Here is a 23,940-nt window from a genome sequence, read left to right on the forward strand (position 1 = left end):
CCACGTGTCGGAAGAATTACATGTGGAGGACGCACAACCTGAGACATCAAGGCACGATGCCACGTCTCTACACCCAAGGGACATTTAACATCTACACATGTTCATCATCGAGCGGATCCGACGGATAAGAACCTAGGAGCACTGAAGTATCGAGCCACTGAGAAGTACTGAAGAACACCCTAGTATCTACTTTACTCCATCTGGAGGAGGACCCAGGATCAATGGTGGAGATTGGACATACTGACACAGATGTGATAGGAGTTGCAGACACTTATCTGACGCGTGCAGGCGACCCAACCACCCGCATTAAACACCCTAAACATAGAGTATGTGTCAATCAACCTGTGGAGGAGAAAGAGGTGACCCGTCGTTACCAGGCGTGACCGCTGGCTCCATTGGTTGAGAACGAAGATACCAGCAAAATCAACACAAAGATCAAGAAGATAAGGTTGCAGCTTCCTCTGATAGTGGACCCCATGTTCAATCTCTATAAATACCCCTCTCCACTGAGAGAGAAGGGGTCAATCAATTTGGAGTGAGTATAGGAGAAGATAATAAGAGAGAGAAATAGGAAGAGTAGGTATGAATTCCATTTCCCCTTTAGCTTCATTATTCACACAAACTCATTTAACTATTTTTGTAACTCTTAAACATATAGTAAAACTTAAACCCCCGTGGACGTAGGCCTTAGTGTTGAACCACGTAAATCATCGTCTCATTTACGTTCTACACTTTATCTTCTGCATTTATTATTACATTCTGTTATATTATGCCTCGTGCTCACGAGAGCAACCGAATTATTCCCCAAGGACGAGCCCGAAGGCTCTGAGTCGATGAGTTATCGTATTTATATCATTTTATGTCTATTTTACTTCCACATGATGATTTTATATGCAATGCGAATATTGTTTGTGAATCTGAGGATGCCATCGTTATTTCTATGTTCACGGTGAAGCTTCCAATCGGCTGAGTAGTGATGGATTTGTGCTGAGAGTTTTGGTATGAAGCAAGAAAAAGTTGCAGCAGCAAGGTTCAAGAAGTGATGACTGGATTTAATTGAGAGATGGAGGTGTATATGCTGGCTGGATTCGATGGGGTTCTATCCAAGTAAAGCTGAGACTTAGCCGAACAGAACACCGAAAGGGATTTGGCGCTGCGAACTTAATTTAGTGCCGAGATAGCAGCACTAAGAGCTGCCTTGCTGAGAAGTTTGAGTGATGGATGAGTTTGTGCATCTCAGTAATAATGAGATTTTTGAGTTTGGAAATAAAGAAATGGGTGTCTGATCGAGTTGGAGCTAGGTGTTGTATCAGAAGAAGGCTGAAATGTTGTGTGTGTCGACTGGAGCTTGTCAAGGAAGTTACAGCTGACGGTCAGATGGTCCGAGTGGAGTGAGGGTTTGCCGAAGGTGTAGTTGGTCGTGTTGGAAACTGTAGGAGATAATGGACCGAATGGGCTGGGCCTTTGGCAGGATTTGCTAGGTCTTATCTTAAGGCTCTTGGCAACACTACAAAAAAAGCCAACAGAGGCTGGTTGAAAAAATTAGTTTTGGTTTTGGCTCTGTTCGTGACAGGCAGAGAGGGAGAAGTGCGGCCACCTTGGAAGTGTCGGAGAGGAGAAGAACCTTCTTGCCGCAAAGATCTGAGCATAATAAAGATAAGAGAAGACGATGAATCTTTGGGTTTAATCTCTTTATCTTGTCTGATTTGTTTCTTGGGTTTTTAAGAAATCCTTAATCATGTTTTGCTAGATTTTATGTAACTAGAGTTTATGGTGGAAACTACTTGGAATATTGGGCTATTTGATTTGAATAATTGAGAAAAGACCGTTATGAATTGAATATATTGATTTTCGAATATTGTCTATTGATTGATTGAAAAAATGAGTTGTTGCTCCACAGGTTTAGCAATAACCTTTGTGCATAATTTGGATAGTTTTACAAATAGTTTTGGTCTCGTTATTTGATAGTTCATGCTAGGGTTGAACCTTTGATGGGTTATACTTAGAAGAGCCAGATACAATTTATGAATCAATAATTTAGTTTCGTATAACTTTCTCGCTAACACAGTTTGATGGTGCTTGCTTGAGTTTAGTCTTTTGATGTGCGATGCTTAGGGTGTCCCAGCGATATTTGCGAGTCTAATACATATAATAGGTGGTTACGATAGAACGAACAATAAACATATATTTGCAATCATGTTTTATTTCAGTAATTAAATAGAGATAGTAGTGGATACCATGAAACCCTGGTTACCGACTTTTTCTTTGGATTTACTCTATTAGTTTAGTTTAATTTTATTATTTCATTCTTAATCCTAAAAATCCCAAAAGTATTGTTTTCGATTAGAGATATTAGTTATCGGTATTTCCGTCGCTCCCTCTGGGTTCGACCCGTACTTGCCTCTGTCTACTAGTTAGACACAGTGCGACTGCGGTTATTACATATAGGGTATTCCCAAATCCTATCAAGATATTAAAATTCACATAACGCAGGATTTTGGTATCTTGATCCAGGATAAGTTCAAGAGGGAGGATTAAATGGGTGACATATTCTGTTAATGGTGCTCCACATTCCAACCATTTTTCCACTGGTACAAATTTTCACGGTTAGGTTTCAACTATCGATCTTCAAGATGGAAAAAATTATATAATTTTTCTAAAGTTCAATGTCGCTTTCCTTTTAAAAAAAAGATTGGGGTCGAAATACTAAGACTAATAACATTGTTATCTATTTTTTTTTAATAAAAGCACTTCATTATTTCTAGGTCTTATTTTTATGGGATATTTATTGCACGATTTATATAGGAGATACCAGTACTAGTGGGGGTATTTATTCTATGATTGCTATGGTTTTGTTTTATATAGATTGATATCTCCCTGATAGCACGGGTATCCCCTTTAGCAACCTTATTAAAAAGAACTAACTGGGGATTATGGATACTTTCAGGTATGTGGATATCTTGGTTATTTTTGTGAAGTACTTTCTTGTTACTCCATGCAAAAAAGCATTACTTTCCATACGCTTCAAAATTTAAGCTCCATTTTTGGCATATATGATCTCTAAAATTTGACCACTGACTCCATAATCATTAAAAAAAAAATTCTACAGAAAATTCTGGCCGATTTTCCCCCATGCCTTCTGTTAGAGCACTGCTCGGTCGAACTCGCATGTGTTGTTATCTCAAGCATGTTTATCAATGTTAGTGATCAAAACTATAAGTCTTGATTTCTAGTCTACTATAGCTAAGTCTCGGACTAGGATAGAAAGTATAGTTGAGCTCAAGAACTCCATGGCGATCATTATACAAGACGAAGAACTACTCAGGGAACTGGTGGAACTTCGTAGACTAAAAGGTATGTGGACACTTGAACTTATATATCACTCAAAAGTCTATCTACTGTATCTCCTATCTTGAGACAAAAGTCGTTTTTCTATATATACTTTGATTATACACATTTGCTATTTCGAGCCGAGTTTATATCGCTTATCTATTTCTTGAAATATGTGTTGGTAAGCTTTTGCTTTGGCCTAGTTCATCTTTACCTAGTGACTAAAGTCATGTTATGTTTCAATCACTTTGAAAATGGCTTTGACGAAAAATGGTTTGTGAATAATAACTATATAACGTCCTCTAAGAATGTTTCAATGATTGAAATGAGAGTTTAGATTATATAACCAATGTTGGATATAAGCATTGTGTGATAACACATATATGTATAAGTCCTTATTCCTTGAACCAAAGTATGCGTACTTTGTTGATCAGGAAAACCGTAACAAGAATCCGCGACTCAGTCCACGAACTGTCGGAAGTTCTCATCCCGAGAAAATCTGCTGGAGTTTGTGAACTCCTTCCGGGAACTTAAGTCTGCGAACTCGGTCCGCGTACTTGAGTTGGTTATATCTAAAGACGATTATTTGTGAACTTATATTTATATTAACTAAGGAATGCAATTTGTAAACCGTGGCTATAAAGTTCATGAATCGCTTCGAGTGAATCAAATCGTTTTTGCTTCGATTGTGTCTTGTATACTTCTATAAGATCTAAGCAATTGAACAAATCTCTAACTAGTTCATTTGAGTCATTTGAACTAATTATGGTGAAGAAGAATATGGTTAATATGAAAGTGATCATATGGCTAACCATTTTGTTAACTATTGTTGAACCAACAAATGTACATGTTTGGGTACAATTACACAAACCTAAAAAACATGCATTTTATTTATGTGTAACAAGCTAAGTTTTCGATCCGACGGTTGAAAGATATTAGTTTGAATCTAATTAGGTTTTAATCTAACGGTGAATATTGAATGCTTTGTTACTAAGCTAACATTGATTGCGAACCCTGATTTGAAAGACTATATAAGGGAGAACTCTAGCAACTGGGAAACCTAATCCCCACACCTCCTATGTGATACTAGTTGTATAAGCTAGAGTCGATTCTCCTTTAACCTTAGGTTTCTACCGAGACCATGTAGGTTAACGACTTGAAGACTTCATTGGGATTGTGAAGCCAGACCGATACTACTTTCTTGTAGTTGTGTGATCTGATCTTGCTGATTCTATTGTATTGAGTACAATTTTAACGATTGGCTTGAGATTGATATCTCCGATAGACAAGATATAAAAGTAGTCACAAACATCTTCGTCTCATCGTTTGTGATTCCACAATATCTTCTTTCGCCGCGTCGATTAAGATTATTGTGAGGTGATTGATAACACTGAGCTGTTCTTCGGGAATATAAGTCTGGTTTATCAATTGGTTCATGTTCACCTTGATTTATCAAAATACGGAAAAAAACTCGTAGGTATTTCTGTGGGAGACAGATTTATCTATTACCATAGACTTTTATGTGTGATACATATTTTTTTATTAAAGTCTTCGACTTTGGATCGTGGCAACTCTTAGTTGTGGGTGATATCAGCTAAGGGAATCAAGTGCGTAGTACTCTGCTGGGATCAGAGACGTAAGGAGCGCAACTATACCTTGGATCAATGTGAGATTGATTGGAGTTCAACTACAGTCCAGACCGAAGTTAGTTTGTAGTAGGCTAGTGTCTGTAGCGGCTTAATATAGTGTGTGTTCAATATGGACTAGGTCCCGGGGTTTTTCTGCATTTGCGGTTTTCTCGTTAACAAAATTCTGGTGTCTGTGTTATTTCTTTTCCGTATTATATTTTGTTATATAATTGAAATATCACAGGTTGTGCGTTAAGATCAATCAATTAGAATATCCAACCTTTGGTTGTTGATTTACATTGATTGACACTTGAACATTGGTCTTTGGTACCGTTCAAGTTATTTCACATAATAATCAGGCTCACGGATTTCTATCTGTTTGATTTGCTGATTACATTGTGAAATAGAGATATTATAACTCTTTGATATACTTTATTAAGATGAGTCTAGTTGATTCTCTTGAAAGTATATTGAAGTTAGTCCATACAGATTGCTAACCGAAATATTGGGTGTGGTTGTTGTACCCCCGCTTTTTCACCTTCCGCCTATAAGGACGTATTTCCGAGTAAATATTTTTCTCAAAGAGCATAGCTATCAGAATCACTTACCTGTTTACAATAGTCATTTTTAGGTTTTGATCAGTAGTGTCAAAAGGTATCACGGTAACAATTGCTTTGGGTAATTGAGAGATTTATTTTGAAGGAAAAAAAATCATATATACGAGTATTTACAAAAAAAAAAAAGGTATTTTTATAATTTTATTACGTGTAATATGAAATCAATTCTTGTGTATTGTAAAATCTGAATCCTTTTTTCACAATTAAGTAAAAAAATTGCATGAGAATATAGTTTATAGGGAAAAAAGTACGTGTTGTGCATTATCCAATTCTGGGTTCACTTTACGTTGGAGTTCATTGTTCACCTTACTGGTTAGATTTATGTGGAATTTCTCAGCTCCTTGTTTGCCTTACTGGTTCGACTTAGTGGTTCAGAAGAGCCTATTCCTTCGGTTCCCGATGGATAAATAACGTGGAATGATATTTTTCGGAAATATTTGGAATTACATCATCATGAAATATGGATGGTATATTCTCTTGATTTTCCTTCATTTATCCTCTTTATACTACCCAATTATTCTTCTCAAATTTGCATTTGTTAACATCAAGAGTCTCCTCGGCCTTCACTAAAGCCTAAGGTTATTTTCCCTCGTCATCTCCCGTCTTTTTTATTTTTTTTTGGCTCTCTATCTTTCGATAAAGCACCCCCTCGCTTAAGACTCCCTTTGTGATTTCCTTACGTGCTAACACTTAGCTAAAAGAGGGCACGCATGCAAAATTTTGTTGAGAAGGATATTCCATCAATAGATATGTAAGCGTTGGATGGGTCGTCTACTAGTAATCGTAACAAAATTTAATTTGTTTAGGTTCACCACAACAACATACTCTTGAAGGATGCGATGCCTGCAAACACACGTACAAAAAACATAGCTCAAACTTAGTAAATGTATACTCATGAAAATGGCCAGGATGGCCCATCCAAAAATATAACACATAAGTTTTTGCACAACTTTTGTCGTACTGCGAGAACATTTTCTCAAATTTTTCTCGCAAGTGAACTCGATCAAACAAAAATATCTCGCAAGTGTATGTTGTTTTTGTAAGGGATAATTTCAACTCGTTTATTGGGTGCGAAGATAAACTGACATGGTATTAGAAGTCACGAGAGATATGCATACCTTAATAACAAAGAATTAGTGATTCAAAAAGACAAACCCATCTGTGGAGGAAATGGTTTGACGTCATATCCACCACTGTCATAACTATAAATGGAAGAGCAAGAAACTCAAACTCGAGGTGACGGCGGATCTTTATGTGTGCAAATTGGGATCAAACCTATGACCTCAACGTCATATTTTGAATTGTTGCTAGCTAACTTGGTCAATTTCTTAACCACTATGGAAATTGTAAAACATCGATGCGAGTTTGTTGTGTTTTTGAATTTGAAGTTTCTAAAAGCATACACATGGTAAGTAAATATTTTTACGTTCATGGTGGCTGGTGACAAACATAGAAAGGTGAAATGGATTACCATCACAAACTTAAAACGCTAATGCTGAAATAGAATGTTGATGAGCCGAACATCTGATCTTTAGAATGCGATGTCAAAACTAGAAAGGATTTATGGGCATTTTATAGATGTAAAAAATCCTTGTTAATTCCGAAGATTGGAAATTCCAGCGTTAAACACTATGTAATTTGTCGTTTATAACTCTGGAATAAACTACACGTTGCAAACATGTACGAAAAAATTTGGCGGACTGACCGCTGACATATCATAAATATCATCGATATTATGTAAGGATTTAGAAAGATTTCATCATTAAAAACAGTTAGGTCTTACTGACTTACAAGAGTCAATAAATCTAATAAAAAGTTTTATTTAATGAATCCAATTATGTTTTGAAAGAATTACAATAACTCTAGTTATTAAAATTAATATAATTTAAAATAAAATTTCGGTAAATTAATAATCTTGGAAGTTCCTTTTTATTTTCTTCCCAAACTCATTATTCGAGATTCAGTTGAAATTCCTATTTTGAAGAATTTATAGTCTTTTCCAATAGCTAAAACCTATCGCTCTATTAAGTTTTATACATGATTTTAATATATAAAAGGTAGTATGATTAAAACAACTATGATATGCAGCAAGTTGAGATCTAAATCCAACTTTACAACATATGAAGTGGCGATGTGGTTAGTTGCCTATCCTGAATCAAAACATAATACTATTGCACACACGGTGCATATCGGTGACGGTCCTGGCGGAGTTAGGATTGTAAGCAGAGTGGTAAAAATAATGTATCAGGAGTAATCACGAATAAGCATACCAATTTAAAGGTATTTATGAAAAAAGGAAAAAAAACTTATACAAATTGGAGAATCATTTGGCAAATGAGAATAAATGACCTTCTTTACCCCTTTAGGTTTCGCCTTTGTTGGCATACCCTAAGTCAAATATGCATGAGGATGAGTGCCATATATCACCTGACATTTTCACAAATATCGGCAAATCGCTCAAAGTAATAAAGGCATTGTAACATTGGACATAAATGTTAATAATGGCATAAAGAACTAAGAGCAAGTGGATGGAACTACCTCTGCTTACCAACTAGTTCCTCGAGGTTTTTCATCTTCATTCTCTGGACATAAATGTTATTAATGGCATAAAAAATTAGGAGCAAGAGGATGTAACTGATTCCACTTACCAACGAGCTCCTCAAAAATTTTGATGTTGGTTCCTACATAAATATTCTTAAATTAGGCTTATTATCTGCATTATGCAATTCCTATGAGATGAACAAACTCAAAGTTTGTTCATTTTTGATCCCACTATGGAATGAACAAACCAAAAGAATGGATGTTCAAATGAACAGATCTGTTCATTTGAACATTGAGTCACCCCAACAGACGCGCGACTAGAGTAATAACGCGCGCTATCCCAAATTTTTATTTTTGTTCATTGCCATAGAAAATGCTCTTACATAGACATTATTGTTTTTGGCCTGCAACAAGCCTTATTTATACCAAGCATCTTCGCGATCCAATTCAACATAACAAACTACTGCATTGACTGTTTTCACAGGTACATTTCGATTTTATCCTAGATTTGTTTTCTCGAGCTTTGTCTCCCTCGTGATTACCGTGGGATGTTGGTCGACATCCTCCTATATTTTGATGTGAATCTCAAAGTGCATCCATGGGGGTTTGACTGTTTGAGTTTACCCATAGAGAGACTCAAGACAATAATATGAAAGTGATGAAAAAATCTGAATTTGTTTGCACAACTGAGGATCCGAGGTTCTAATCTATCATGGGTCGTCACAATGTAACTCACATTACACGATGAAAAGCTGGAAAGATACTGTACTCAAAATTCCATTATAATAACAAAATTTCACATTGTAGTGTACATCCACTATATTTCTTTTCTATTGGGAAATAAACTACAAAAACTCCATGTTTGCATCCCACTCAAAACATAGTTGCATGCTCTAAACTGCTTTTCTAATTTACCTGCTCCCCGTTTACGTTCTAAATTTCTAATATTATATTTGGGAAATACCACTTTTCAAAAAAAAAAAAATCTACTTTTAGACTCAACTGCATATGTTGTTGACGGTTCAGATCCCACGCTTATTTTCTTGGCTTCAATGCAAGTAAGGTGGTTACCCAACTAAGCTGGGCACTCGTTGTAATGAATGAGGAACAAACCAACTATGCACCACACAGTGGTGGAATTGCAGTACACATATATCATTATCATGGTCAACCAGGTACAACCAATCCAAACCGTTAATTGAAATTTTCAGTCAATAACTTTTCTCCAAGTATTATCCAAACTGATTTGGTTTTACAATCCACTGATTATTCATAATCAATCCTGTTAAAGAGGCGGCATGTTCCATTCGAGGGGCGGCAAGGATGATAGCAATGTCCCTCTTATTGGTTAGGGGATGTCCTATACGGGTGTAAATTGACCAGATTACCCTACTCCTATTTTTAACCTAATGGAATCAGAAAAATCAAAACAGTTTTTTCGATTTTTTTTCATCTTCTCTTCTCTTCTCCTCCTCCATTAAAATTGAAATTTTCATCGTCATCGATTAATCAGCGATTTGAAAATTTGATAATCGTTGATTGAAAACTATATTTCCAAAAGACCCAGTTAGGGTTTTGTTTATTGTGTTTGATTTAAGTTAGTTTTGTATCAAAAATTAGGGTTTTGGATCAAAATTGAAATTGAAATTTCTGTGTTGCATGTGAGATACGGTTGGTAATAACTCCAATTGGAACCGTAACTATAGATTCGGTTGATGTTACGGTTCATTTAACTCAAATACCAACAGTAAGTTCTTGATTTTGAGATAAAATATTCAGTTACAAAAAAATTTTCCAACCGTAAATTACTTACGGTTGGTCTCGTTACTTAAGTTACGAACCGTAAGTTGTCCTGGATGTTTCATTTTCTTTTTACGTACGGTTTGTAATTGCTTCACTATTACCAACCGTATTTGAGTCACGACTTGTAACTCAAATAACCTTACCAATCGTGGTTAATTACGGTTGATCACGATTCATTAGTTACCAACCGTAATTTGTTACGGTTGTTATATGTTGTCATTCTATCAACCGTAACTGGTATTACGATTGAGTTTTCTCCAAATTGAACCAGTTACGGTTGGTATTCGATACTTTTGGAACCGTAACTGAGAGTTACGGTTGGTAACGAGCTAAATTCCAACCGTAAGTTCTTCTGAAATTTTAAAAGTTTCGATTTTTTTATGTACTTTAGATAATTTTGAGCGACAAAAAGCTAATGGGAACTAATTTAGAGATTCACCCATCTCAAATTCGTCACTGGAATCACTCATTTTGGTTGAGTGAATCAAAATCTAGGGTTTCACAAAAATGTCTTTATTCTTCTCCTCACAACTTTTTTTTTCAACTCTAAAAATTGATTTTAGAGTTATTATATATAAAAATTAATTATCAACACTAATCTTGATTATCATCACTAATCTTGATTATTAATAATAAAGGTTAATTGGTCATTTCCATTTTTTGATAAGGGGTGACATGAATTACCATGTAATGACCCTTTTTGTCTTATTAGGTTGCCCCCTCTAATGGATCATGCCGCCCCATTCTCGGGATTGTTCGTAATATCATCAAATGGTCAATGATGATCTGTCCATTGCCCAAACGTGAGCCTAATAAAATAAACCAAAAAAAAACTTTATTTTTTCCTTTTTGTTTGATGAAATAAAGATCACCTAGTAAGGGTTTGGTTTTTATTAATTTTCTAATAGTGACAAAAAAATATTTCTGTTTGTGTAGGAGGAGGAGGAGATCAAGATTCAAGGACATGAATCTTCCCTCGTTTATTGAGCTGCCGTTTCCTTGTTAATCTTCTCCTTGTTTAGTTTACTCTCCATCCTTCTCCCTCCCTACCCTGTGGTGGTGGTGGACTTGATAGTACTGTCTGTCTCAAAGTCTTTGGCCTCTTTGAGGTCTGAAAGACTGAAACAAGACTTTGAAATTTTGTTTGGTAAAAGTTTCTGATTATGGGTTTGCTTCAGTGAAAGGTAAATAAAGATTCAAACTTTAAGTCTAAGTTTTCAAAGTAGCTTACTTTGGAAATTGGATTCTGACAAGTACCCACCATTTCTAAAAATTGTATTCAAAAGTAGATTTGACAATCTGGGTTTTAATTTACAAGAGGGTTTTTGTGATGATGGGTTTTGTTGTTTAAAGGAATTAAAAGAGTGGTTTTGAAATCTGGGTTTTTTATTTTGATGGGGTTTTAGTGTTTGTGTGTGGGTTGATGAGGATGGAAGAAAATGCAGCAGCTTTACATACTATAGTGAATTCAGTACAAGCTCTAGGTAAAGGATTTGATGTCAACTTTGATACTAGATTACTCTACTGTAAAGGGGTTGCAGGGTCTAGAATTATTGAGCTTGATGAAGAACATACAAGAGATCTATTGGTTTGTGATGGTATGGTTGTTAATAATGTTTCTAGAGATATTAGATGCTCTCAGGAAAGGATTCAGCGTGAAAGCTCTGGTGTTTGCAATTATTTTGAGGTATATATACCATTTTCCTCTTTTGGTAATGTTTAATTTTCAGCTTATTTTAGTTTATAATTTCATTTGATCGGCTTCATGGTGCGGTGTGATTCTAGGTTTGCCTATTAATTTTAGTGTAGAGTGACCTTGTATAGTGAAGTGAATTAGTTGCAATTTTATCAGGTCAAATAATTGAAGGCCTGTGTTGGATTCTATTTTCTTCTGAGTTGTTTGAAATTTGGATTTATCAATTTATCCTCGGTTTCTACGTGATCACTGAGAATGTTTTTTACTGAATTTGGAGGCCTTTCATGACATTTAGCACTTCCATGATAAAAGAAGCTGGTGACAATCCGTTTGTATAATGCTGAAACTAAGCTCACCACTGCAATAAGTAGTTGTGCTACGAGGACATTTTCGAGTAACAGGCTAAAGTCCGTCGCACTATATTCTTTATTGGAATAAACTTTTTAGGCTGTCTCCTAAAGTTAGTGTTTCTAAAGAGGCACCCCATGCGTAGAAGATCAAGTAAGGTTTCATGCGCCAAGATAGTTGATTCTATGCAAGCAGGAGTTTTCTGGTCGGTTAGAGTTAGGATAGAAAGAAGTGGGACATGATGCAAGCACAAAACTTAGTGCAGTAGTTTCACAAGACTTGGATAGATATAGTGCACTAATATCAACCATTGAGGGTAACTACTAGATGTAGCTGCAAAATAAGATCGTTTGGATACTGTTGTGAGACTACTGCTTTCTGGTAAGCTGAATCTGGCACTCTCAGCTCTTAACATGTGTTAAAGCTGAAGGCGTGGGTATCTTGGATGCATGATCAAAAGTTAACAATTAAGAAAAAAATACCAACGTAACAGTTAGAGCCATATGACCATGCACTGGTGACAGGCTCGTGCTTATATTTAATGTCCTAAACTGACATAAGATATGGAGGTGTCTACAAACTTTAGGAATGTGGGAATACATAATCACAGAGAGTCTCTTACTATTTCAAACGGTCAGAATAGTCGATTACAACTTTATTCTCCCTTAATTATGATTTCATCAATCCAGAAGCTCTTGGCTTATCTGAAACATTAGTAGCTCTGGGAACTGGTGCCTGCAAACTTGCTTCACCCTAGCTTAATATATGAACCGGGTTCCGTAATGTTGTTTTCTACGATTAGAAATGTTCATCATCTGTTCTTCGTGGGTATATCAAAAATACAATTGCTAATGTTGAGAAAGTCATGATAGATGCTACCAACACGAAATGCATGTTTTAGGCTGCTTCAGTAGTAAAGGCTACATATTGCTAGAAAAGAGTTGATCTCGTGCATTTCTATCTAATTGATGAATAATGACTGCAGATGGTGGAGTACTTCAATAAAAAGGCTAATCTATCAGGAAACGTGCCCATTGGACGCTTTAATTCAGCATTTAGCTTTACTGGCTCAAAGCAAATTGATGCTGCAACTACTAAAAGTCTTGCCGTGGATGGGTATTTTGTTCCACTCTACAAGATTCAACTCTCAAATTCTGCTTTTGGTCTGCAAGAAAATGTCAAGAGGGCCATCCCGTCATTCTGGGATCCCTCATCCTTAGCAAGGTAAATTTATGAATCATAACATATTTTCCGGCACCTAGGTGAATTCTATATGTTTTCACATGTAATTTACTTTAAGACAGAACTCTGGTTTAATGTCAACACAAATTGGATATATCAAAAATACTGAAAACATAATCTCAGCATATATTCTCTGATTACGAACCCAGAAAACCTCAGTAAAACTAGATATCTGTGTTGTCCCTAATCTTCTTTTCTTTTGGCAGCTTCATTGAGAACTACGGAACTCATATTATTACTTCTATAACAATTGGGGGTAAAGATGTAATTTACGTCAAGCAACACTGTTCATCACCTTTATCCACCATGGAGATAAAGAACTATGTGCAGGATATTGGAGACCAAAGGTTCTCTGATACAGACAGCCGTACTTCAGGTCCCATGAAATTTAAGGATAAGGCTAGTTCTGCAACAGTTTCTTTTCTTCTTTTGTCTGCATTTCTTGAAGATTCTTATTGTATACCTTCTTGTCAAATTGTAAGCATACTCGGCTTGTGTTTGTCTTGGTAGGTTGTCGATCCTGCTTTATTTAACAGTCAAGGAATATACCCTCAACCTTCTAATGCCCCCTACCTTACAGGGAAAGAAGTAAGTAAAATTGTTTTTTGTTGTTCTTATAAGATTTATCTATCTATAACTTAACAAGCTTATCCTCACACGTAGAAAATGACAAACATAGATACTTGGCAGAGCTTTATATCAAAAGCTCTATCTCAAGCTGCTTCCAGTTGTCACTGGATATCTAAGTGGAACTAGGTATAGTGGTGCCTGAACCCAAAGTGGTTTCTGTTTGCTCCATTTTTAAGTGACCTGCAACAGTGACACCCAATATAAAAAACACCTATGCTTTTTATCGACTCATTTTAGCCGTGGACCTGAAATGGAATTTGATAATCTCCCCATTCTAATTAACTGCCCTCACTTGAAAAAGCACAAGCTACACACTCTTGCACAGGACTAATTTATACATTAACTTTGTGCTTTATGTTTGTATATTCACTTGATGAGGAACGATAATATGTTCCGGTGATTGGACTTGATCACAATTGTATCTGTGCGCATTACTTCCCCTTATTTATTCAATAACCAAATTAGAACATTTGCTTGATGCCAGGATGTTACAGTCATTTTTAGACGGAGGGGAGGGGACGATCTAGTCCAGAGCCACTTCCAGTGGGTCAGAACTGTTAGGGCTTCCCCAGATGTTATAGAAATGACCTTCATCTCCATTACATCTCTCCTCGATGGATTACGTGGAAAGGACTATCTAGCTCGTGCAATCGATTTATACCTCGAGTGTAAGAGAACTTCATAGCTCATAGTAGTCAGTCTATCTTACAGATGTGGAGTTGTGGAATATATTCTCCAATTTCTTCCAGCCCTATAGTCAAACTTTTCTCTTGAAAACTATTTGCAGACAAGCCCCCAATCGAAGAATTACGATACTTTTTGGAGTTTCAAATCCCTCGAGCGTGGGCGCCACCGCAGGACAAGCATCCTGGTCACCGAAAAAAAGAACCTGTTTGTCCTTATCTGCAGTTCAGTATGATGGGTCAAAAGCTTTACATCAGCCAAGAGCAGGTATGCTCCTCATAACCAGCTTTATTTCACCAATCAGGTCTTGATTGGCCACCCTGAAGTTCAGTCTTGTTCACCAGCGTCTAACGTAGGTGAGCGAGGTCCAGTAAACCACTAGCCAGGACCGTTCATGTTTGGCTTTTAAGTATATGTATTTCGTGGAGTGGATCTAGTTCACCCTTGTTAATTTCCAGTGAAGAAAATGATAGTTGTCCCGATGCTTCCTTGGCCAATTCTTTGTTATAGAACTATGTACTGTTCATCCTCAATTGCATACTGAAGTGGCTCAAGGAAAATGCAGGTATCAGTTGGCCGTAAACCAGTAACGGGCTTAAAGTTAATTCTAGGAGGGGTCAAACAGAACCAGCTCAGTGTTCAGCTTCAACACTTGGTATCTCTTCCGAAGATCCTTCAACCATTTTGGGACACCCATGTAGCAATCGGTGCACCTAAATGGCAGGGACCCGAGGAGCAAGATAGTCGATGGTTCGAGCCAGTTAAATGGAAGAACTTCTCACATGTTAGCACTGCTCCAATTGAGAGCAACGAGACCTTTATAGGTGACCTTTGTGGTGTTTACATCGTTACAGGCGCTCAACTCGGAGTGTGGGACTTTGGGACGAGGAACGTGTTGTACATGAAGCTCTTGTTTTCTAGGCTTCCTGGCTGCACCATACGAAGATCAGTTTGGGACCATACCCCTGTTGGTCAAAATGAAAAGTCAAAGAAATCTACGAATACAAGTAATAGTTGTACCAGCTCTGGCAACCCAAGTTCAAGTTCGAGAGATGTGTCGGGTAATAAATTGGTTAAGTTTGTAGATGCATCAGAGATGTGCAAAGGGCCAGAAGATTCACCGGGCCATTGGTTGGTAACAGGTGGAAAACTTGGAGTTGAGAAAGGGAAGATTGTTTTGAGAGTGAAATATTCTGTACTAAATTACTGAATTCTCAGTTTTTCAAGATGGGTTCCCATTTCCAAGATGTGCAGTAGTAGCATTAGCCGTCATGTACAATTGGGTATGGTGATATTGCACCATTGACACCTGCAACAAAAATCTTTGCTTGTGTTTTTGTGTTAGTGGGGTTTGGATTTATAGATATATTGCTAAGTGGGGTGCTGAATTATGCATTAGATTTGCAAGAAACTTTGATTTTGGCAAATAGTCGTGTGGATATGGGTAGCAAGGCTAATTACCATAATTTTTTTCGGTTTTAGTGAGAGGACATGTATTATTATTTTTTGTTTCTGGATATGGGGCTTTCTTGTGTTCATCATGGATGTAAAATTTTTGGCAGTTTGATGAACTCGTGAATGAAATGAGGTGAAGACGAGATGTCTTTCAGTTTGATGAGTTCTTGCAGTTCCTATGTCCCATCGTCTGTTAATCATGAGTTCTGTGCAAAAATCTCTTCCAACTGTTTTTTTTTATAAGACACGGACATGGATTTTTTCTGCCATTTCCATGGAAATATCTTCTATCAAGAACTGCAATCTGAGCTTGAAATTCTGGTTTTCATTCCCTGCCAGACTGATTTATGCTCACAGTACCGAATAGTTGCTGTCAAACATCACTTGTAAGAATGTTTCAAAATAGCTTGGAACCACAAAAACAAATCCGTGCATAAACTTTTTTTATACTAATACTAGATCGAGTCGAGGAACCCAATAATGACAGTCAACCCCTTACATTCAATATAAGTCCACTTGAGATTTGAGAGAGCTGAGATCAAAGATCAAGGCAATGGAAGAAAACGAAATCAAGAACTTCATAAAGGTATGGATTTCAGCATTCATTTCTTTAACTTATTGTTATTTCATACCCATGAAAATCCCAAAAGGAAAATTCAGATTTCTTTCTCTCCTCCCAGTTCTCTACTTATTTACATTCATTCTTCCGTTTAAACTCAGAACAATATCTTTAGTAGGTGGTACAGCATTTTTCCTTACATGGCTTGCTAATTTCAATCTCATTTTATTCTCAATTGACAAAGGTCCATTATCATCATCATCATCATCAAATCCACCAATTTCATACTCAAAATTCATTTCCACTTCTTGTCTTCCCATTAAACTAAAAAACCCATCATCATCATCTCATCATCAAACCACAACTACTACAAATCTAGCAATCAAAGGTTTGATTCTAGGATTATTAACAATTATTTATGAACATAAACAAATCATTCATCCAAATTTGATGTTAGTGTACTATTGCTGTTATCTTTACCTTTGTTTAGAATTACTGTTAGCCATTGTTGCAGCCATGGTCTCAAAACTGCTAAAGCTGGATCTTGAACCCCAATTCAATGAGCCATTTCTTTCAACTTCATTACAAGATTTTTGGGGACACAGATGGAATTTAATGGTGCCAAATATTCTCAAACCAACTGTTTATGATCCTGTCCGGTATGTTTCTGTGGCTGTGATTGGTTGGAAGTGGGCTCCACTTCCAGCGACACTGTCTACTTTTCTCGTGTCCGGGTTAATGCACGAACTCATTTTCTACTACTTCGGACGTGTGTATCCGACATGGGAAGTCACTTGTTTTTTTCTGCTCCAAGGAATTTGTGTGGCATTGGAGATACTGGTGAAGAAATTGGCTAATGGCAGGTGGAGGCTGCATCCGATGATTTCGAGACCGTTGACGGTTGGGTTTGTGTTGGTGACGGCTGTTTGGCTGTTTTTTCCGCAGGTTCTGAGGTTTAATGGGATTGATAGGGTGAGTAATGAGGTTGCTGCAGTTGTTGGGTTCTTTAAGGAAGCTGGAACAACTTTGAAGTTAGTTTTCAGGGTATAGATTGTTTAAGGTTATGAAATAGGAACCACTGCCTCAAAGTCTAGAGTTTTCTGTTTGGCTTATACTGAATTGCTCTCTAGTGAGTATCCTTGTTCAAAATTTGTTAATTACAAAAACTTGAATATGAGTTTGTGAGCTATCCATAATAAATTGTCCATTGTTATATACTGGTAGACTATTGGACTACGAACTAACTAATACTTATAGTGCGTTTGGTTCAAGTTTTTGGACGTTCAAGTTTTTGGATTCATAGGGAATCCATCCAATTACCCCAAACCAAACAGTCCATATAGTTTGGTAATTGGATTCCTGGGTAATCCAATTCCCCCAAAGCCTTCTTTTCCATTGCACCCCTATTCCAATGGAATGCAGTCCAATTCCGGGAAAAAAAACGCAGAGGAAAGGAAATTACGAGACTGTCCTCGTAACAAAACAAAATCCCGTTTTCACATTTCTCCATTTCCAAACTCGAGCGACGGGCTGAAGGAGAAGAAAAAAAAAACCAGAGAAAAATCAATGGAGATCGAGAAGGATTGAGACTGTTAATCGTTGATTATTCTTCTACTTCGACAAGAAACCGTATCATATTCTAAAACAAATCCATCTCTGATTTCGAGGGCGCAAAATCCATCTCTGATTTTGGGGATTTAGGGTTAGGTAATTCCTCACCTCTCTTTGATTTTTTTGATTAGTTCTTCTGATTTTTTGATGATTTCAGTTTAGTTGGTTGTTAATTTTGTTGCTTAATTCTTCTCCTAATATATACTATCAATTGCCGTCCTCTACTAACGAAATCCATTAAACCTCTCACCTTTGATATCTCAATAACACCTGTTTTTATTGATAGCTCCAGAAAACACACCTACTTCACTTCATCGTCTATCCAACGAGTAATTCTAACATTGATAGTAGATTTCAGATTTGGAGAAGCTCTTGGAACTGCTCTTCTTTTTTACTGAACCTCTTCGTTGATAGAGAAAAGTGGGATTATATGGACGATTTAGTCACTTATTATTGATATTGTATCTGCCCTGGATTTATTTGGTTGTTGATTATTTATGGCATGTATCATCTAGGACTATGACTATGTTACTTCTAACTGTGAATCTTGGCCACATATCTGGGAAGGGTCTTGAAATACATTATAGAAGAGTATGTCTCTTGTTCTTGTTTCGATGAAGGATCTTTGCTTTCTTCAAGCTATATTGTTTGGTAACTTTTGAATAGCATATTTCGTCCGTCTGTGTCAATGAATTTTCAACTTAACTAAGTTGATTAGAATAATCTTTCTGATGTCAACTTAACTAAGTTGATTAAAATAATCTTTCTGATGTCATCTTAACTTAACTAAGGTAATGCAAATTACCTTTCTTGGTTACAATGGGGGATGATGTGAAAAAAGAAAAAGCAAAGGATAGCTCAGAGGAGATTCGTTTAAGGTATCTGGTTTAATGTTGTCTCACTTGATTTTTTCTTTTTCCATATCTAAGAGATTGGTACTCCCCAATCCTGACAACTATATCATATTACAATAGAAGTTCAAATTGGACTGTATGGGACTTATATTTTGTGACCCGATTCACACAGATGATAAATATTAGGATTATATTTTTGCGAACCAAGTGGCATGTGAAAACAATCTGTAATATGACTGTTTTATTTGATGTTTGTGTTCTTTCATCTTGTTTCTAACTTGCAACTTTTCACAATATTTACAAAAGTTAGTACAATTATTTCACCTCTCACATCTCTAAATAGGATGGCCAGCTTGTTGGCTCATGATAAGCTCAATATTTGTGTATGGTTGGTGTTACACTAGGTATGCTAACATATGTCTGAAATAACTAAAATTTAAGCGATCTGACCTTGAGTTCGGAAGCGTTGCTGTACTGTAGTGCCTGAGAACAAATCTTTCTTGAACTTTATTCACAAAGCCTGACGACGGATGTCTTACCCATGATGTGGTGTTTAAACAAACTTTAGTTATCCAGTATATCCTTAATATTGCGATTGGTTTTTGTCTGGTTATTATTATAGTTTTTGCTGAAAATGGAAGGATAAGACTGGAATCAATACCTAGTAATAAATATATACAATTTGTCTTACCTGTTTTACTCTTTGCTCACTTATCCTGTGCTCGTCTAGTGAACAGTTATTTCAAGTACCAGATGAAAATGGAATTTCGTGTACTCTCGTGAATTGGGTTTGCTGAGTATTTACTTCTGCAAACCCAACTTTGTGTTTACTTTGATGCATAAATTGAATGAGCGGCTACTTAATGAAAGCAGAAAAGTCTTTGTTGTGTCGTTTGCCCTGTTTGGTAGGGCAAAACTTTCTACCACTTGGTTACAAGTGAGGAGCTCTAGAGTCTAATAAGACTGTCACGGACTTGATCAGACTTTCAGACTTAGGGGTGGCTGAGCTGAGTGATAATGATCCCCCTCCCTCCTCACTCTTCTAGATAGTACAGTGCACGTGCATCACGTGAGAACAATTGGTTCTTGTTTGGAAGAATGTGAACCAGATACTATCACATTCAATACAGTTTTAGAAATTTTGGGCCGTGCTGGTCGTGTCGATGAATTGCTACATCAGTTTTCTTCAATGAAGGAAACCGACATGGTGCCAGACATAGTCTCTTACAACACATTAATCACCAGTTTGCGAAAACTGGGAAGGATGGATCTGTGCTTAGTTTTCCTGCAAGAAATGTGTGAAAGAGGACTTAAGCCAGATCTCCTTACCTATACTGTTTTAATTGAAGGATTTGGGCGGCTAGGGCATACTGAGGAAGCACTGAGACTCTTTGGAGACATGAAAACAAGAGGTGTACGTCCTTCTATATACATTTACCGTGGATTGAAGTAATTTGTTAAATTTGTCTATATGATTGCAAGGTACAGTTTGTATTTTGTTTTTTGAGGCTTTAGCTGTTAAATTTTTTCCCTTAGATCTTGTTATTTGGTTTAGAAATTTGGAAAATCTAGGGTTTATTTTTTGGTGCTCGTGATCTTTTATTTGATGAATGTTCTGCTCATAGATTTTTTCTTCTTTACACATTAGAATTTGATTTCTCTAAATTGTTGTAGACTTGGTTATGTGTGGACTTATAAGCTATTCAATTTTGGGTCACTTAAAGTTGCATACCGTATCTTGATTATAGTAATGTTCACTCTTCATGGATTGGTGAAGTTATAATTATTTGTGTGAATGCTTGTAAACAGGAAAGTAATGGCACCTCATCGGAGTTGGGTAGAAGCTGAAGATAACGTATTGGTTGATATATTGACGGAACTTACGCTCGATGGCAAGTGGAAAAGTGATACCGGATTTAAATCGGGCTACTTGAAAGTTATTGAGCAGAAACTAACTGAGAAACTACCAACTTGTGGGTTAACTACTACCAACATCGATTCTAGAATCAAGACTTTGAAGAAACATGCGATGGCCATCAATGAAATGGTAACTATTGGCAGTGGGTTTGAATTTGATTACATCAACAACAAGCTTGTGTGCGAAAAAAGTTTATTTGATGACTGGGCTAAGGTATTTTCGAAACTACTGAGTTATTCATTCATGGTAAACTATATGTCAGAGGTTGTTTTCTTCCCTGTTTCATAACATCTAATCCATAATAACTAAAGCGGCATGTTAGTAATGTGGTCATAGGCTTCTATCACTGCAGACCATATAATTTCTTTCTCCTCACCTTTATGTTCACTAGTTTACATAATTTATATTTAAATATTTTGTCATGGCCAATTACATATGAATGTGCATATATCGAAACAGACACTCAGATATAGAATCTTAGTATCAATGTTTTAGGTAACTTACGTGACATCTCAACAATAACGTGTTGGATTTGTGGTACACCTTGAGCAGTTAGTTGTTCGTCCTCGTCAGTACCTGTCCTTGATATAGTTGGAGTTGATTTTAGGTAACTTACGTGACATCTCAACAATAACGTGTTGGATTTGTGGTACACCTTGAGCAGTTAGTTGTTCGTCCTTGAGCAGTTAGTACATACAGACATTTCATGGACAGATTGTAGTGATCAGCGCAACAAGTATCAAAACAAAAACGAACGACGTGACAATTGTCGTCAGAAAAATAACAGGGCGAGAATAGTCGGTATAAATGACTTGGCATATCATTTAAATGAAAATTTGGCGATCTTTTTGTGGCTGTGTGCCGTTATCTTTGTCTTCTTCAGGGCGCATATTAATTGTGGATAATATATGGATTTGTGGATTTGTGGTACACCTTGAGCAGTTAGTTTCTATTTCAGAGATGTTTTTCAGTAGTCTAACCACAAGCGTAAGCAATATATCATCGTTACACCTGATAAAATTTTCAACTGTTAGGTCATGTATAAGTAGCACAAGTCCTGTATAAATGTAATCTGTGTTGTTATGCAATGGTAATTACAATCATGTATAAATGGTAATCACCTAGTCTGGTAACAAGTTTCTGTTTGTTGCTTTTGTTCTTGCAGTCTCATACAAATGCAAAGGGACTGTATGGGAAAGCATTCCCTCATTTAGATGCATTAGTTGAGATATTTGCTGAAGATAGGGCAAATGGTAAAGGGGCTGCTTCACTTGCTGAAGAACTAGAAGAGATCGAGAAAGAAGGCGAACAAGAAAAGGAAGAAGAAAATGATCAACAACAAAGTAATCAGTCCGAGTCAAATAGTGGTAAAGGTAGAAGGAAAAGGGTACGTTCATCATCCTTTGACATTGTATCCGGTGAATCAAGTGGAGATTCAAATGGCCTTAGTTTGATGGCTAATTCGTTTAGCAAATTTGTGACGGGTACACTTGATCACTTTGAAGCGGTTCGTGTGTCCCTTGCTCAAGAAGCCGATGTCAATAAACGCTTGTTTAAGGAGTTGAATAAGATAGATGGGCTCACTGAAGATGAGGTGATAGATTCCGCATCTATTATTCTCGATTCATCTACAAAAACAAAGGTTTTCTTCGGCATGGGGGAAGAAAAACGATCCAACTATGTGAAGAACAAGATTCTTAAATAATGTAGTTTATGTTTGTGAGTGATGTTAGGAGGAACTACTAGAAACAATACTTTTCAGTCCTTGCTGTTTTAGTATTACAACTTGTTTGTTTAGAATTTTTTGAATTTTTTGAACTACTAGAAACAGTATTTTGGTTTAGAAATTTGAAATTCAAACTTTTAGAATTGGTTTGTTCTTAGCTATTAAAGTTTTAAAGGGGAGGAAGGGTACTAAAGTTATTTGGGATTTATTGATTACCCTGTAATTGGATTATGTCAACCAAACAATAATATTTGAATCAGGAATCTCATTCTTAGGAATCCAATTCCTGGAATTGGATTACCTTGTAATTGTATTCCTGGGCTTCCAAAAACTTGAACCAAACGCACAATTAATTTAGTTTATAGTTCCGGACCACTAACTCTTAGTGTTACTGCTTATAGTAGTGTTACTGCCTATAGAAGTGAATAGATAGATAGAAAGTGGAAAGGGAGAGTCTTATTATTTCTTCTTTAGTTTTGTTGCACAGTTACATCAAAATGAAGTAAGCAACTCAATATTTATAGCCAGGGAAAAAGAGAGTTGGCAGAAGGTTCTCAAATTCTTAAAGGCTAAGTTATACTAGCTGGATCCTTATCTAGTCTAGTGAATGGAGGTGGGGAATCATCCAGAGTTCTCCTGATTCTTCTTAAGGCCGCAAAATGGTGGGCCAGCCCCACGAGGCACGTTCACACAACACTCTCCCTTGGACCATCATTTTTAAATGTTTTCTTGACAAGTTTTGCTGGTAAAACATTGGTAGCTTTAAAGTGATGATGGTAGCCACACATTCTATCCCTTCGTCGAAACTGTGTCAGGAAAATCATTTAGGAAAAACCTGAACTTGGAGTGAGATTGGTCAGCGCCATGACTTCCGTCAAAATTGCATCAGGAAAAACTACTTGGGAGAAAACCTGAGTGCCAGGAAATACTTCCTCCGACAAATGCGTTAAGAAAACCACTTGGTCCAAAACCTACGTGCATGCGTCAGGAAAACCACTTGGGACAAAATCTGAAAGCTTAAAATTTAGAATAATGTCGACGTCGATGTAAATGTTGCCTCATTAAAAACCTCTTCTGGAAAACCCCGAGGGACAAAAACCAGACCAGAGGAAAAGAGTACAACAGACATCGTCCGATAACAGTGTTGGACACGCATATGCTGCTTCATTAAAACCTTGAGAAGAAAAACCCAACGGAACAAAACCTTGGCGAAGGAAAAAAGAGTACAGCGCGTTTAAGTCCAACCAATGATTCTACGAGTTTACTCCCCCTGAACCATGACTTCTTAAAGCGATTGT

The 23,940-nt window shown here is 36.7% G+C and overlaps 2 protein-coding genes across 2 annotated transcripts; both read left to right on the forward strand.

Moving 5' to 3' along the window:
- Positions 1 to 11,342: 11,342 nt before the first annotated feature.
- Positions 11,343 to 16,137, forward strand: LOC113320781 (MACPF domain-containing protein CAD1-like). Its single transcript, XM_026568674.1, has 7 exons — positions 11,343 to 11,606; positions 12,949 to 13,187; positions 13,412 to 13,604; positions 13,716 to 13,793; positions 14,320 to 14,503; positions 14,623 to 14,786; positions 15,085 to 16,137. The coding sequence occupies exons 1-7, from the start codon at positions 11,343 to 11,345 to the stop codon at positions 15,727 to 15,729; spliced, it is 1,767 nt and encodes a 588-aa protein (XP_026424459.1). The 3' UTR covers positions 15,730 to 16,137.
- Positions 16,138 to 16,261: 124 nt separating this feature from the next.
- LOC113320782 (probable long-chain-alcohol O-fatty-acyltransferase 5) lies at positions 16,262 to 17,744 on the forward strand. Its single transcript, XM_026568675.1, has one exon. The coding sequence runs from the start codon at positions 16,528 to 16,530 to the stop codon at positions 17,581 to 17,583; it is 1,056 nt and encodes a 351-aa protein (XP_026424460.1). The 5' UTR covers positions 16,262 to 16,527; the 3' UTR covers positions 17,584 to 17,744.
- The last annotated feature ends 6,196 nt before the right edge of the window (positions 17,745 to 23,940 follow it).

This window comes from Papaver somniferum, chromosome 11 (genome assembly GCF_003573695.1).
Source record: "Papaver somniferum cultivar HN1 chromosome 11, ASM357369v1, whole genome shotgun sequence".
In the NCBI taxonomy this organism is placed as follows: Eukaryota; Viridiplantae; Streptophyta; class Magnoliopsida; order Ranunculales; family Papaveraceae; genus Papaver; species Papaver somniferum.